The 17,463-nt window shown below is 50.4% G+C and overlaps 1 protein-coding gene across 2 annotated transcripts in view; it reads left to right on the top strand.

Annotated features, from left to right (window-relative positions):
- The window catches only part of esrrb (estrogen-related receptor beta), a 41,587-nt gene extending 26,152 nt beyond the window's left edge, over window positions 1-15,435 (top strand). For both annotated transcript variants that reach the window (XM_067242848.1, XM_067242847.1), the window contains exons 6-8: window positions 1-131; window positions 11,527-11,796; window positions 15,191-15,435. The exon at window positions 1-131 is cut by the window's left edge. In XM_067242848.1, the coding sequence (XP_067098949.1) occupies window positions 1-131; window positions 11,527-11,796; window positions 15,191-15,435 (646 nt within the window). The remainder of the gene's footprint in view (window positions 132-11,526; window positions 11,797-15,190) is intronic.
- Window positions 15,436-17,463: the final 2,028 nt, after the last annotated feature.

Below are 17,463 nucleotides of genomic sequence, written 5' to 3'. Positions count from 1 at the left end.
TGAGCCGGAGAAGATCTACGCCATGCCCGACCCCACCATGCCCGAGAGCGACATCAAGGCCCTCACCACGCTGTGTGACCTGGCAGACAGAGAGCTGGTGGTCATCATCGGCTGGGCCAAGCACATCCCAGGTACCCCTGCTGCTCCCCCTGGTCCTAGAGACCGCGTGAACACTGACCCCCTCTCTCTCTCTCGTTCTCACTCTGTCTCTCTATGTCTCTCTCTCAAAAATATCCCCCACACAAACACACAGTCCTGCGTTGCAAGCAGAACATCAGACACTTTTAAATAAGACATCACATGGCCATCCCTCCCCCTCCGCACTCACACACGCACACACACACACACACCCCCACTTGAATTGAATTATTGATGGGCATAATCATGTTTCTCCTCTGGCCCATAGCAGAGCTGATAGAGGGGTTAGGTTAAAAGAAGCTGTCGAATTAAGGGTCCTGCGTCTCACGTCAGCAGAGATTCTGCTTCCTTCAAGAGTTCTCCTCACATTCTGACAGAGAACACATTGTTTAGGGACTCTTTCTGCAACCAAGGCAGATTCTCTCTGATCTTGGGCTTGACCCCCATAACTCCAGCAGGCTGCAGCCCTACAGGAGAGCCTGGATGGATGTGACTGTTAGTTTCTCCTCTGTAACCTCCTCTCTCATCAGCATAACTGGGACAGAAGCATCATCACACGGCTGTCAGGATGTCAGGGAACACACACTCGTTTACTCCAGCACACACTCACGCACACACACGCACGCGCACACTCACGCACACACACGCACGCGCACACTCACGCACACACACGTGCACATGCACACGCACACTGGATCCAGGGGTCCACGAGAAAACTGCCACAGGTAATTAATCCTGGAGATAATTCTGAGAAGGGGGCAGGAGGGATATAAGGCAGGTACAGGGAGATCTGGGGGTTATTAGGCAGGTACAGGGAGATCTGGGGGTTATAAGGCAGGTACAGGGAGATCTGGGGGATATAAGGCAGGTACAGGGAGATCTGGGGGATATAAGGCAGGTACAGGGAGATCTGGGGGATATAAGGCAGGTACAGGGAGATCTGGGGGATATAAGGCAGGTACAGGGAGATCTGGGGGTTATTAGGCAGGTACAGGGATATCTGGGGGTTATTGGGCAGGTACAGGGAGATCTGGGGGTTATTGGGCAGGTACAGGGAGATCTGGGGGTTATTGGGCAGGTACAGGGAGATCTGGTAAGGAGATAATGGCCACAGACCCGGCTTCCTTCTCCTGGCTGGGCAGCAGGCAGGCTGGGCAGCAGGCCCCAATGTTGACTCAGCACAGAGAGAGTTTACCCAAGAAGCTTAACCAGCACAGACTTCTCCTGACCAGTAACACTGTCCCCCTGCCTCCAGCCTGACCCCAAACACACACACCACACACACAATACACCACACACACACACCACACACACAATACACCACACACCACACACACAATACACCACACACACAATACACCACACACACACGATTGGATACATGCACAATATACTGTGGTAAAACATACAAATCACTCTCAATGAGTAATTAGTATAATTGTAAAACAAACAGTAGATCTTAGATGAAGGACTGTTTCAGTGATTTATTTAAACTCAGAAATGGATGATTGTCGCAGTCGTCTGTATAGAATGATCTCATTAGCGTGTACAGAGCTGTCATTACGGAACACAGGACGTGCTCTAACTAGAGAGCTGTTTATGTTCCCTCATCTAAGTGCTGTGTTCATCAGATTATCCTGACACCTATTGTGCACTGGGAAGGAGAGTACTCTTAATGGGATTTGCTGTAAACGCCTTGACAAAACGCTTGCCATTCAGAACGACTCCATAATGATCATTTAACCCAAAACTTCACCAGCAAGCCAGAGTGTCTTGACAGGTAGAGATGTGTGTGTGGGTGTGTTTGGCTCAGTGTAGACTGGAAACAGCCTGTAGTGAGTTGATGAGCTGTAAGAAGATTATTCTGATCTGCCTTTATGCTCACGCGATGTGCACGCACACACACACACACGCACACACTCTCACAAACACACGTGCACACACACACCCTCTCTCTCCACACACACAAACCAGTTTCTAACAAGTCCCTCTTTATTAGAAGTTCCAGGAATGTGATGATCGGTTGACCACAGTATGTGACAAGTAACAAGTACTGCCGTGGTTCAGCTGCAGCTGAGTGTGTGAGTGTGTGAGTGTGTGAGTGTGAGTGTGTGTGTGTGTGTGCGTTCCCGTGGCGTGGTCTGTATTAGGACAGTTCGTCTCCCCTGGCTATGAAGCGGCTGCATAATTGAGTTGTACATGGCTGAACCTGATCAGAGATGGTTGAGTGACTGAGTCAGACTCCAGCACTAACACGGCTTCACCCCAGGGCGGACACTGCACTCCTCCTCTCCTCCTCCTCACCTCCTCTCTCCTCTCCCCACCACTGAGCGCCTCTCTTCTCCTCTCTCCTCCTCTTCTCCTCTCTCCTCTCTCCTTACCTCCTCTCTCCTCTCTCCTTACCTCCTCCCTCCTCTCTCCTCTCCTCCTGTCTCCTCTCCTCCTATCTCCTCTCCTACTCTCTCCTTTCATCCTCCCTCCTCTCTCCTCTCCCCTCTCCTCCTCTCTCCTTCCCTCCTCTCTCCTCTCCCCTCTCCTCCTCTCTCCACCACTGCCCCCGCTCTCTCCTCTCCCCACCATGGGAGGACAGGACAGAAAACTGCTGATTGCATTCTGATAGATTTTTTCGGCCCTTGGCAATGGAATTAAACAGATTAACAGTTCATTATGAAGTAGGCCACATTGATTTGGATGCTGACAGATGGGCAATAACCAAAGTCCAAAGGTAACAATTTAGACGTCCAGGAAATTGGCACTTAAGTTCTCCCCGATTGATTTTTCATTGCCTCTTTTATCCGCTAACATTTGAAAAGTGTTTTAAAATCGGGGGATTTCCAGCGAAATCGGTCCATCCCATTGAGTACTATTAACTGTGGAGCCATCGTCTCAAAATATGCAATCTCTAGTTTTCTCTAATATCTGTCTCCGTTAATGACTGTGAAAAGTGTTAATTTACCATACAGCTCATCTACACTCTACATGTCATTGGTACCGAACATTAAGAATATTAGCAAAAAAAAAGAAATTCAGGAGCGTTTGCCGATAATGACAGTCCAGTGAACAGGAAGTGGAGTCTGGTGTCAGGGGTCTTTTTCAGGTTGCCTGTCATCACGTCTTGTAATAGTCCAGCCAGGACTGCGAATCTGTGTCTGATGAATTGGTAATGACATTGAAGCTTTAGACGCTAGTGTCATTTCTGCTAATAGCCCCGGTCTGGGCTAATATGGCCAGGGTGTGACAGGAGCACGGTCATTAGGGCCGGCGCTAGGCAGATGATGACAGATGGCTTGTTGCTCCTAAGGTGCTAACAACCTCTGACACACATAGCTGCCCATTGTCTCTCCCCTCTTCTCCCCCTCACCAGCAGCATGTCACAGTGTCCAAGTGCTTTAAGTTGATCTAAGTATACTGGCAGTGACCACATACTGTGACCTGCTCAGACCCCAGACATTGCTCCACTCCTGGGGAGAGGCGATAGCCACGCAGGGTCTCCTGACCCCTGACCCCTTCCTCCCTCCCTCCACCTGCCCCCCTACACATACCCAGCCACTGTGCCAACGCCTCCATCTGTGGAGTGTGTCGTGAGCTGGAGGCCTGTCACCTGCTGCCCGCAGGCCTGTCACCTGCTGCCCGCAGGCCTGTCACTTCAGAGGTGTGTGACACTTCAGAGCTGCGTGACGCTTCAGAGCTGCGTGACGCTTCAGAGCTGCGTGACGCTTCAGAGCTGCGTGACGCTTCAGAGCTGCGTGACGCTTCAGAGCTGCGTGACGTTTCAGAGGTGTGTGGCGCAGGGTGGATGTGGCGTTGGTGGCGCGGCTTCCTGTCGTGGTCAGCAGGTCTCACCTGAGCATGATCTCACCCAATCAGCTCTCAGCATCCAGGTCTGTGCTTCCTATCCCCCGGCGACCATCCAGACCGTCAATAACTCTTGACTTAGGTTTCTTTTTTTATACGCTCGCAATGACACTTTTTCCACCTTTGCCTTGAGCCTCGGAGACTGTAGTGAACGGTCCTCATTTGCGTTTATTTCTGAATGGTGTTTGGGGAATATTTATCATCTCAGCTTTATTTTATTTAATCTTGTCAGCAGGAAGACAGGCAGCTTCAGCTGCTAGCGTGGAGAAGACTGACTCCATGTTCAGGAGAGATCACTCCTCCTGTATGTTGTCGTGTTTGTGTCAAACCAACCACCCCTTTGCCTCCTGCCCCCCCACCCAGGGCCCCCACCCAGGGCCCCCAGCCCCCACCCAGGGCCCCCACCCAGGGCCCCCACCCAGGGCCCCCAGCCCCCACCCAGGGCCCCCACCCAGGGCCCCCAGCCCCCACCCTGGGCCCCCACCCTCCAGCCCCCCACCAGCTCCCCTGCAGCCTCTTGTTTTCTCTTTGCCATTAAATTGTGAAATCTACTTACTGTGTTCCCAGGCTTATCCTTTTCAAGCTGTGTAATCTCCTTGTAATAGAGTGTGAATACTGCCGGGCAATAAATCAGCACCTCATCAGTGCACTTTATTAAATATAGACACCAACAGACAGCTCTTAGTATATTCAATTTACCCTCTGACGTAGGCCTCAACACAGGAGATAAAGATAGATGGAGCAATCAGGTGGATGCTGAGGGCCAGGCCCAGGCAGGCAGCGAGGCTGCTGGGAGATTGAGATGGGGGCGTATCAGAGACAGGCAGGCGGGCAGGAGGGCTGGGGAGGGGCAGGAGGGCAGGGGAGGGGCAGGAGGGCTGGGGAGGGGCAGGAAGGGGACATCTGCCAGGCAGGCTGGGGGAAGGAGGGGGGGGGGGGGGGAGGAAGAGGGGGGTGGGGGGGGGGAGGAGGAGGGGGCTGGTGGCTTTATTTAGTCACCAGGGTATATGTTTACGGGCATCACCAAGCCCTGTGTGTCACAGGGATTCGAATGTGTCGTACATGGCGATAGGAGATAAGCGCACAACAACAAAACGTGTTTCTAAGTAAACGTCATGTTGGTGAAAGGGAACGTGTTGGGTAGGGATGTGTTGGGTAGGGATGTGTTGGGTAGGGATGTGTTGGGTAGGGATGTGTTGGGTAGGGATGTGTTGGGTAGGGATGTGTTGGGTAGGGATGTGTTGGGTAGGGATGTGTTGGGTAGGGATGTGTTGGGTAGGGATGTGTTGGGTAGGGATGTGCCTTTAAGGTCATCAGGGTGCCTCTTCTCCCTCATTAAGCAGTGCTGCTGGTTGGCAGCCGAGATCAATTACGTGTAATTATGAGGATGATTAAAGTGTGAGTCTTCCTGATCTTGGGGCTGAACAGAAAGATATATAATGTCCGCTTTGGGCTGAGGGGCCCTGGGGGGAGCTAAATACTCCCTGGCTGGGGTCACAGGGTCACGAGGTGCAGATTAAGACAAGGGGATTACTGTATTTAACATTATACAACCTCATCATGTTCACAGGCCACTGGTCAAATCACCCATTTCCAGCTACTTATAATGGGATAATGGTTATCGTGTTAAAAACAGAGATAGCCAGCTCTGCTAACAGGCATCGGCTGAAGTGTTTCATTTCAGACCAAAAAATATATATATAACAGCCCCGGCTTTACTTGTCTAGTGTTACTACACAAAGCTGTTTTGCTATATTTTTTTCTAGGTTGAATTTCAGGTTGTATTGACAGGTTTCTGCTGTGTGCCATGTGACAGGCTGGTTGGTGTGCAGTGTGTGCTGAAAACACCCAGGAGGCCTCACTGCAAGCTGAGCTGGTGTACATGTGGCCAGGCTTCAGGTCACATTATTTATGTCAAGCGCAGCAGTTTATGAGAGGCAGCCATTGATTGGGTCCTCCTGACACTGTCATGTAAATTCAGGAAGAATCATGGTTGGCAGCTGTAAGTTACACGTGCAAACACCCTCATGTGCACTCACTGTGCTGTCCTACCCCTCACACACACACACACACACACACACCCTCATGTGCACTCACTGTGCTGTCCTACCCCTCACACACACACACACACACTCTCATCTGCACCCACTGTGCTGTCCTACCCCTCACACACACACACTCCTGACATGTTGTATAGTTTGTTTAAATTGTTAAATTGTTATATTGGCATTATATTATTTATAATCTTGCTCTTTCATCTGTTCACCCACACACACACAAGCACCCACAAACACACACACACACACAAGCACCCACACACACGCACAAACACACACTCACACACACAGGCACCGACACACACAAAAGAATGCTTCAGCTGTTGTATACATCTTACTGAGCTAGCGTTCAGACAGCGGGCAGCGCAGCTATGGTGAGTCAGGACAGTGAAGGATATCCCTACAGTTTTGGCCTTTCATCTTTGTCTTTCATTGAAAGATGATCGGGACGCCCTCTCTGAGAGCAGAGCTGTGATGGAAGGTAGGCTTTCCTGGCTGTGATGGCCGGCCCAGGCCAGTGCTGGAGGAGAGCAGGCCAGCCTGTGGGGTCCTCAGGGGAAGCTTGGCCGGCCTGGAGCCTGGAGAGCACTTGACTTGGCCGAGGTGAGATTGCCGCGAGCCAGCAGTCTGCAGGGCCTGCTTGTCCTTCTGATATCTGGCCATGATAGATCTGCCTCAGTCCAGACACAACTACTCTCTCTCTCTCTCTCTCTCTATTTCTCCCACCTCTCTCTATCTCTCTCTCTATCTCCCCCACCCCCTCTCTCTATTTCCCCCACCTATTTCTCTATCTCTTATCTCTCCCTCTAGACTTTATCTTCTATACTCTTTCTGCTCCCTCTCTCTATCTCTCTTTCACTCTCTCGCTGCTTTCTCTTCCTCCTTCTCCCTCTTTCTACTCTCCTTGTCTCTCTCTCCCTCCATGTCCCTCTGTCTGTCGACGGAGGGTGAAATACGAGGGGGCTGCAGCTGGAGGGGTCCACCGTGCCTCGTAATTACACCTCTTTTTATTACCCACACTAATGGCCCTCAGGGAGAGGGAAACAATAATAAATTAATAGAATATGAACTCCCGCTCAACAGAAATCTACAGCATTTCATTTTGGGTCTGTCCTCTGCTCTGGCAGATGAAACGGTGCCGTGATTAATCTGTGGAGGGGAAGCAACCGGGAGGGGGAGGGGGGAGGGGGTATGGATTAGGGCTCCCTATCAGTTAAAATCCACGTGATGTTTTTGAGAAACAGTCCTTGTATGACGCGTGTTTCTTGTGGATTGTCCGTTCTGAAATAGCGACAGTATTTAAGTGATGTTACACACACGCTAAAACAGTGCGTTACGGTTGTGAAAGCCACTGTGGATTTGGATTCCAGTGAGATGTTCTCTTTTTGAGTCGCAGGGCATGAAATATATCACCAGCAGAGCGCTGAGTGGTTTACATTGCATTTACATTTAGTCATTTAGCAGATGCTCTTATCCAGAGCGACTTACAGTAAGTACAGGGACATTCACCCCAAGGCAAGTAGGGTGAAGTGCCTTGCCCAAGGACACAACATCATTTGGCACTGCCGGGAATCGAACCAACAACCTTCTGATTTATAGCCCGACTCCCTAACCATCTGACTCCCTGAGAGTGCTGGTGCTGTTCATCCTGGTTCAAGTGGCCATGTTTACTGAGCGCCGTAAACACAGACAACAAACTGGTTAGGTTTACTGTAGCAACCAGGCTCGCTGTGGATGCACAACACGCTGAGTAGTTTCTACTATACCAGTCAGTGTGTATCTATGGGTAATGCGGTCAAATAAATAGACGTGTTTTACTGTCACCTGCAACACCCTGTTGCCCCTTGAGGGAAGGTTTAATATACACACACGCATTACACAATCCCTGTCAAAGTTCATCATTAGAATGGTGCTCAAAGCTACCGAAGGTGTTTCGATGCTAGCTGTCGATAAAGATAATCTACTTTGACATGATCCGTTTTTTCTTGGAGCGCGTGTCTTTTACAAACAGTCTCATACTGTGTACCAGGTGGACGTCGTTCATCTTGAACCAGAACAAAAGCAGTGCTGCTGCTGCCTCTGAGAGGCAGGTCTGATATGAGGCAGGTCTGATACGAGGCAGGTCTGATACGAGGCAGGTCAGATACGAGGCAGGTCAGATACGAGGCAGGTCTGATACGAGGCAGGTCAGATACGAGGCAGGTCTGATACGAGGCAGGTCAGATACGAGGCAGGTCAGATACGAGGCAGGTCTGATACGAGGCAGGTCTGATACGAGGCAGGTCTGATACGAGGCAGGTCAGATACGGGGCAGGTCTGATACGAGGCAGGTCTGATACGAGGCAGGTCTGATACGAGGCAGGTCAGATACGAGGCAGGTCTGACGTGAGGCAGTTCGGAGGCAGCTGAGCCAGAGCACTCAGCTGCCTGTCTGAAAGGCTTTTCCAGAGCACAGACAGGTCTCTGATTGGTCAATATTGTGTCATGTTTGGTCAAACCCCACCAAGGCAGCGGGCTGGAAATGAAGATGTAAATATTGATATTTCATTAGAGGAAATCACCCACTCCGACGGCACTTAACCGGGCCGCATCGCGTTCGCCGGCCGGAGCGCGGCTGACCCGCCGAGTCAGGAAGTCACTTCATTACTCGATTAAATTGAGTGGAAAAAAGGCGAGTCAACGACAAGAGATCCCATTTGGAGCGATAATTTAGGCCCTGAAGAGAGAGATGGGAGGAGGGGGAAACACCACCTCTCCATCTCACAACACTGGATTAAATTCAAGGACTTTTAGCGTCAAACGTAATTGCAGGCTGCTCGGGCCCGGCGCTGGCGTGAGGCTGTGAGCGCTCTGCTACAGCGTGCCGGCGGAGACCCAGCCAGGGAGACGCACAGCCTGTCACACTGGCCAGCGTGTTAGTCTCGCTTCAGTCCTCTGTGGCATTAAAAGGGTACACAGTGCTTTGTCTGTGATTGTGATGCCAACCTGACCAATCAGACTGCTCCGTGTCCATACCTGCATGACAATTTCCCGCCGCCAGCCCCGCTCCCTGTCTCGCTAATGGTGACGTGCTCCCTGGTTTATTTCATAGCAGACAAGCAAATTACACAGCAAAAGATTTTAAAGATGCATTTCTGAGATGTAATAGTCCAGGCTCCCCGCACAAACAAGCCTCTGAACTGAGGCTGCCTCTGATTAAAGTCAAATGCTTTTCCAAGCCCTCGGAGGACTTTGTTTTGTGTATACGTTTGGATCGGTGCGTGTGTCCTTGTGTGTGCGTCTCTGGTCCTCTCGGAATTCTCCACAGACGCACTGACCACCCGGGCCAGCCCAGCCTTCTGCTGTTTGATCAGAGGCCTCTGTTCTGCCCACTATTGATTCCCCTTCACAATGTGAGGGCCCTCACTTTCCGATCCCAATCTGTTAATTAATGTATCCTGCAGCTCTTCCTCTCCTGTGGTCATCACTACGATAAGGGAAATTGAACACTCAGGTTCCCTCTTTTCTCTCTGCTTCACTCTTTCTCTCTCGCTCTCTCTGTCTCTCTGTCTGTCTCTCTCTGCCTCTCTCTGTCTCTCTGTCTGTCTCTCTCTGCCTCTCTGTCTGTCTCTCTGTCTGTCTCTCTCTGCCTCTCTGTTTGTCTCTCTGTCTGTCTCTCTCTGCCTCTCTCTCTGTCTCTCTCTCTGTCTCTCTGTCTCTCTCTGCCTCTCTGTCTGTCTCTCTCTGCCTCTCTCTCTGTCTGTCTCTCTCTGCCTCTCTCTCTGTCTCTCTGTCTGTCTCTCTCTCTGTCTCTCTCTCTGTCTCACTCTTTCTCTCCCTCTCTTTTTCTGTCTCTCTTTCTTTCTCCTCCACCTTCTCTGTCTTCTCCTCACCTGGGGTGTGTTTATATGCTTGTGTGTGTCTGTGTGTTTGTTTCTATGTGAGGGTGTGCGTGTTTGTGTGTGTTTGTCTCTGTGTGTGTGTGTGCCAGTGTCCACAGCATCAAGACTGGGAGGAGATAGAGATCAGGCAGTGACTCTGCCTCAATGAGATCATTTATATTTAAGAGAAAACATCAGGAAGATGTGTGCTGAGCGCCCTGGTCAATACTGTAATCTATCGCCTCTTAATCACGCCGCAGCAGAGAGCATGGCCACAGCAAACTTGTAAAAGCAATCATTTTAATCAGGGGCGCACCGCGCCCGGCTAATATGCTGTCAGAGTAGGGCGCCAGGGGCGAGGGGCGAGGGGCGAGGGGGGGGGCGGCTTCACAGAGGTTATTGACAGCTGAAGGGAAGTAGCAGGGAAGAAGGGAGCAGATGACTATCTTCGTCTCCTCTCTTCCTACCTCCTCCCCTCTCTTCCTCCCCTCTCTTCCTCTCCTCTCTTCCTCCCCCCTCCCCTCTCTTCCTCCCCTCTCTTCCTCTCCTCTCTTCCTCCCCCCTCCCCTCTCTTCCTCTCCTCTCTTCCTCCCCTCTCTTCTCTTCCCCTGGCTTCACTCCCTTTCATTTGTTTGAATCACTTCAAGACATCTTCAGACGATCTGCCCGTTGGTTGTTGTGTAATTTGTGGTTGTGTGTGTTGGTGGAGGCAGTGATGGGTTAGGGAGGTGTGCGTGTGAGGAGAGAGGACAGAGCTAGCTGGGTTAGGGTTAGGGAGGTGTGCGTGTGAGGAGAGAGGACAGAGCTAGCTGGGTTAGGGTTAGGGAGGTGTGCGTGTGAGGAGAGAGGACAGAGCTAGCTGGGTTAGGGTTAGGGAGGTGTGCATGTGGAGGAGAGAGGACAGAGCTAGCTGGGCTGTTTCTGCTCACCCAGCTGGTCTGACAGCAGTAGAGGACTTAGGCCTTCAGGGTTGGGTCGACCTATGACCCTGACACCTCCACCACACACCCCACCCCTGTGTGTGTGTGTGTGTGTACCTGTCCCTGTATGATGGCTCTCAGCAGCACCAGGAGTGTGTATGTGTGTGTGCGCGTGTGTCGCGTCCTCGACCCCTCCAGTCAGGGTGCGTCTCAGTGCTAATCCCCCTCACATCAGCGGCAGCGTGACAGACAGGAAACAGAGGGTGACCACTTGGCTTGGTGTCTCCCAGACCCCTGCACCGATTTCCTGTCTCCACGTACAGTACAGCCCACTCCAGCTCCCTGACAAGCCTAACAGGAGCCAGAGCAGGGCCTGATCCCCAGACAGGAGGGGGAAACTGAACTCATGTTCGTTTTGCTGATCAGCCTCGGACACAAGGACTATAAAGCCCAAAATTCATATGATTGTGATTGTGATCGTCCACAATCTTTGCCACATGAGCAAAGTTTTTTTATTTTTTCTGAAGTGATTTTTTATTCTTTGTTGTGGGGTCAGCAAGACATTACATTGAGGAGAACATTAAAATAAACATAGATTTTTTTTGTAATTGTGTCAATCTCAGAGGTCGACACAGCAGACATCCTTTCTAACAGCGGCGCCCCTGACTCTCCCCCCCCCCCCCCCCGTGTCTCCAGGGTTCTCCAGCTTGTCTCTCGGAGACCAGATGAGTCTACTGCAGAGCGCCTGGATGGAGATCCTGGTTCTGAGCATCGTGTTCCGCTCGCTGCCCTACGAGGACGAGCTGGTGTACGCCGAGGACTACATCATGGACGAGGAGCACTCGCGCCTCACCGGCCTGCTGGACCTGTACGGCTCCATCCTGCAGCTCGTACGCAAGTACAAGAAGCTGAAGGTGGAGAAGGAGGAGTTCGTCACCCTGAAGGCCATCGCTCTCGCCAACTCAGGTACGGCCGCACCACCTGCGTACATGCCGGGAACAACTCCGCTGGGAGGAGCGACGGCTGGCTGCCGGAATATTCTGATCTGAAGGAGAGATGATGGGTGTGGAGAAAATGATGGCAGTGCCGTTGTGTAATACTGTTATGAAGTCGTACAGTTTTGGTGAGAATTGTAAAACAAATCAGATGTTACTGATAGAAATCCCGGTAGGCATTAGACAAAAGCTGAAACATTAATATATATATATATATATATATATATACACAAAGTATTAAAACAGTTGTTTAATCATATTGGACTATTTATATAATTTAAATTATAAATTAGCTGAAGCTGAATTTGTCAAATGGGAGCATAATTTGCTGTAATTTTCAGAATTCTGAAAGTAAGATTTGACTATAAAATTATAAAATGATTCCCAGATTTGAACATTTTCACTTGGTGCTCTCACTCAAAACAAAAGCCTTTCATTTGCACGGAAAAAACAATGCTATTCCAACTAAAACATTCTTTGACATCGGATCTCAAATTACATGAAAGTGTTCAAAGCGAGTTTTTTTAGTCGAACCTTCAGTTTAGAGTGTGAGATGAGGTCAGAGAAGAGACAGGAAGGGCTGAGAGTCACAGAGCTTTTAATTGAACGGTTGTGGTATCTGGCTGTGGTATCTCTTTCTCTCTTTCTCTCTTTCTCTGTCACCCCTAACCCCCCCCCCCTCTTTCTATCCCTCCATCACCATAACAGTAGCCAGGGGGCACAGCAGCCACGGGAGATAAATTTAGCATTTCATTAGGAGCACAGGGGCTGTCAATAAAATGTGTTAAGTCGAATGGAATGAGTATCAGGGAGTGATGGCCCTCGTTTGTAGCGATGCAAAGACGGCGAGCGGCTATCGACAGGCCGCACCTGAGGAGGCGCGGGCTGGTGCTCGCTGATCGATGCCTGGCTGGGTCACCGGCGTGCTCAGCCTGGTTCTGTGTCTGGCTGAAAAATGAAAATGCTGATGGTGGAGCTTTGCTTTGCTTAACAGACGGCTGAGCTTTGTAGAGAGGGGAGGAGAGGAGAGGGGAGGGAGGGAGGGAGGGGGGAGGGAGGGGGGAGGGGAGGGGAGGGAGGGTAGGGGGAGGTGGGAGGGAGGGGGGGAGGAGAGGAGGGGAGGGATGGGGCGAGAGGCGTCCAGAACGTTAGAACAAGGTCTCTGTGAGATCACTCTCCTGGGAGCCCCTCTGTCTGACAGCTGTGAAAATTCATAGCGATTGATTTTGTAATTAGCAGTTTATCAATCGGATCGACGTGGGCTCTCTGATGGATTGCAAGGAAATTGTTTCTTCAAAGTTTTTTTTTTAAAGCCCATCCCCTCCTCCTGTGTTCATCTCTGCCTGTTCTCCCTCCTCCCCTCCCAGCTGGTGTCTCTCCATCCCTTCTTTCATTTAGCCTTCCTCTCCACTCCTGTGTCACACACACACACATCACTCCTCATAGGCACACAAACACAGGACACACACTCACCAGACACGCATGTTTTCTAAAGCAGTTACATTCACCAGGATGTATTTCATTTTACACCTAAAGTAGAAAAGCGTTGGCTATTTGACCACATTTCCCTCTTGTCCCTCCCTGGTCTCTCTCTGTCCCTTTTCTGTCTGTGTCCCTGGTCTCTCTGTGTCCCTGGTCTCTCTGTGTCCCTGGTCTCTTTGCGTCCCTGGTCTCTCTGCGTCCCTGGTCTCTCTGCGTCCCTGGTCTCTCTGCGTCCCTGGTCTCTCTGCGTCCCTGGTCTCTCTGCGTCCCTGGTCTCTCTGTGTCCCTGGTCTCTCTGTGTCCCTGGTCTCTCTGTGTCCCTGTGTGTGCCGTGAAGCAAACGGCTACGTGTCACATCAGTCTCCCTTCCTGGCCACTGCTCATCTTCTCTTTTGTTCTCTGTTTCGCCCCATCCCCTCCCTCCCTCTCTCCCGCCCTCCCATCCCAATTCACTTTCCAAAACGACCTACTTCATTTTACCGCTGTGGATTCGAAACCGTTAGGGTGAGAAATGTCTCAAGGTCTTGGGAATACAGTTGTTCCAGTCAATGAATTTGGGGCGAAGTCTGAAATCTGTTTTGCCTTTTATTGTCCCGCATGGTGAAATATGCACCGCCAAGGTGAGACAAGTCAGCCAGCCAATGACACGCTGTCTCTGGAGGGCCAGACACTGGTTAACCACGGAGAGAGACACAACCCCACACTATCCCTGAGAGAGGAGGGGAGGAGGGAGAGGGGTGAAGTGGAGGAGGGAGAGGACAGGATGAGGGAGAGAGGAGGAGGGGGGCAGGAGGGAGAGGACAGGATGAGGGAGAGAGGAGGAGGGAGAGGACAGGATGAGGGAGAGGACAGGATGAGGGAGAGAGGAGGAGGGAGAGGACAGGATGAAGGAGAGAGGAGGAGGGGGGCAGGAGGGAGAGGACAGGATGAGGGAGAGAGGAGGAGGGAGAGGACAGGATGAGGGAGAGAGGAGAGGACAGGAACAGAGTGTTTCCAACACTCTGACTAAACAGGCCAGGCAGAAGAAAAGCTTGATCTTTTGTGTGATTTTGATAGATTCTTTCTTACAGGAAGATTCACTCGCAGCCATTTCACTTATGTGTCGTGTGATTTCCCACAGTAGCATAATCACTAAACATTCAAGCATTTGTCGCCCTCTACTTTCATCAGAATCAGTTTTATCAGAACAGAATCTACTTTATTAACAAAGTATGCATACAAACAATAATTATGTTTCTATGAAAACAAAACTGTGAAGGAAGTTTTATTTACTTTTTATTGTTGTTTTTACGTCAAAGCTAGTTTACACCAATTCCCTGATGGAGTATTTACTAAAAAACAATCCATTGTTGAGCTGTCCTGAGGAACTGTGAGGTGTTTAATGTGTGTTCATTCAGCCGGGATCAGATGCTAGTCTTTTCATTGTGTGCTCCAAGAATCTAGAGGACTACATTGATTTTCAGTCTCATTGGTCAAAAGGCCATATGAATATCTCGTCCAGGACACCGGCGGAAAGATATTACTCTTGTTGTTGTTTTTTCACTGTGGCTTCCATCCTTTATCTTGTCTAGTCTTGGATTTATACTGATAATGTGTCCTGTACCTCACTGTACTGATAGAGCAGCACAGATCCAGCAGAAGATTTCATTTCATTTTAGTACTACTACGTTTTAGAGGACTACCATCTGCCCTTTCTAAATAACAATTCTCTATCTCCCTTGGCCCTTGCAGTAAATAACATTGCATTCTCCTGAAAATTAACTCCATGCCATTCACATGCTTTAGATTCTCTGATGTCCCGTGTGTCATTCTGCTTATCACTCAAAATAAATAATCCCAGCCTCCTGTCCAGACTGACCCTTCCCTCCCTCTGTCCCTGGCAGACTCCATGCACATAGAGGACGTGGAGGCCGTTCAGAAGCTCCAGGATGCTCTCCACGAGGCCCTGCAGGACTATGAGACTACCCAGCACCAGGAGGACCCTCGGCGGGCAGGGAAGCTGCTGATGACCCTCCCCCTCCTCCGCCAGACCGCCACCAAGGCCGTGCAGCACTTCTACAGCATCAAGGTGCAGGGCAAGGTGCCCATGCACAAACTGTTCCTGGAGATGCTTGAGGCCAAGGTCTGATTGGAGGAGCCGGTTGCCCCGGCGATAGCCACGGCGACGGCCGGAGGCTGACAGAGACTGGATGAACTCAGGAGAGGAATGAGGGAGACTGTGATTGACAGGCAGGACGGAGACACAGACCCAGTTCTCCCCCCGGGAACCCTGAGAAAAAAAATGCAAAAATGCAAAACTTGATTATAAGTATAAATATAAAATGATGCAGATTAATTTAAAATATATAAGAAATCCTATGTACAGTAATAATTTTATTGTTTTTGTTTTATGGTCTGTGGTCATACTGTAAAATGAAAATGGATCCCTCATTCTTACTGATATCTTCAGATTGAATAATTGCAGGTTCTTGACTAACAAGAAAGTTGGTTTTCTTTCTCTGAGCATCTCAAAGTGAGGTCCCTGTTTGTGTGACAACAGAAATGTCAGCCACCATGAACACTCTCTTGTTAAACAGTTGTGTTGAATCCTGGACTTTTCCAGGACTTGTATATATTTATTACTTGGAGTACTGAGTGGACAGTTCAAAGTCTGGTAACTCGTGGCCATTTTCTCTTGTTCTGTTCCTCTGAGGTTAAGAAAAAAAAACACAAAAAAAAAAGAATACAAAAAAAAAACTGAATCTGTTACCTAAATATGAGCTCTATCAATCTAAATGTCCTTGAATATACCTCTTCAGAGCGGCGAGCCATGTGATGTGTCTCAGCTCAGACAGGAAGGCAACTTGGTCCCATGTTTAACCAAACTAGCATAGGCAGGTAGTTAGTGGTTGTAATCTGTAGTAACACAGCAATAACAGGAGCCGTTAGCCAGCCGCGCTAACAACTCCTCCTCTTCTTCTCTGCTCCTCAACGCTGCTGTCGCTAGAAGACCACGCCCTCGTCCTGGGCGGCCAGCTCCTTCGTTGCACTGTAGATCCCCTCCTTTGTTGTTATTTGTTGTTGTTGTTGTCGATGATGTTGTTGACGTCAGCCCCCCCCCCCCTAGAAACCCCCAAATTTGGTCACTCGTTGCAGCCAGGGGAAGTTGACTCCTGGCAACTGAGCGAATGACCGGATTTGGGCTGAGTGAAAGATGATCAGTGGGTCTGAGGCGGGGGTATCAAAGGGGTTTATGCAGAGTGGCTGAAGTCCAGGAGATTCCTTGTTCAAACAATCACAGACCCATATGTCAAACGCTCTATTTTGGGTGCTTTAAGCCCGTGGCAGAGTCGTCCCTCACACAGCCAGCAAGGTGCACAGCATCTGCTCTCACCAGTTTAGAAGCCGGCCGTCTTTTTATAGCCGAGCCTGCGTTTGTAGCTTCATCCAAGCGGAGGTGAGTGGCAGGTGCAGGAGGGGCCTGGTGGTGCTCCACGCTGGGTTTATTTTGAACCCAGAGGGAGGTTGTTGCCCCCTTGCTGGAGCACAGTAGACACGTGGAGCCCTGCTTTACCGCATGCCGGCTCCGTGTCTGTGGAGCGCTGTGTCGCTCCCCCATCGGCAGTGAGACGGGCCTGTGTCCAGAGGCCCTCGGCTCTCCTGTGGTGCTCCATGTGAACAGCTATGCAGGCAACAAAGTGTCAGCATGTTTCTGAGGGTATCACTGGCCCCGTGGTGGGTGTCAGGACAAGGTGTGATCTCTACTGGGAGTGAGGGTGATACACGAGGAGAGGCCTCCCCTGCGCCTTGTGAACAGACTGACCTCCACCGTGGTGCATTGTGGGACTTGTAGTTTTAAAATCTAGTTGACGACTGCTGCTCTTGTTGTCTGTGAGGGAGAAAGCGGTGCGGGGTGGGAGGGGGTGGGGAGGGGGGGGGTTTATGTGATGTTATAAATTGTGCCACTGTCACAACAAGATGATACTGTGATCAAAGGAATCCCTGACTTTGCGAAGAGGTCACTCGCCCCACCCCCAGGCTTGTGATATCATTGGCCAGCGTCCGGCAGCAACCCCTCTTTTACTGCAGCCTGATTGGCCACTTAGTGAGAGATGACAAGACACCCCTGCGCCCAATCACGGAAGCTTGAACTAGCTGCTGTCCACTTAACAGGCTT

This window comes from Osmerus mordax, chromosome 9 (genome assembly GCF_038355195.1).
Source record: "Osmerus mordax isolate fOsmMor3 chromosome 9, fOsmMor3.pri, whole genome shotgun sequence".
Classification (NCBI taxonomy): domain Eukaryota; kingdom Metazoa; phylum Chordata; class Actinopteri; order Osmeriformes; family Osmeridae; genus Osmerus; species Osmerus mordax.
The sequence above is the reverse complement of the archived record's forward strand: the minus strand, read 5'-3'. Positions and strand labels throughout refer to the sequence as shown.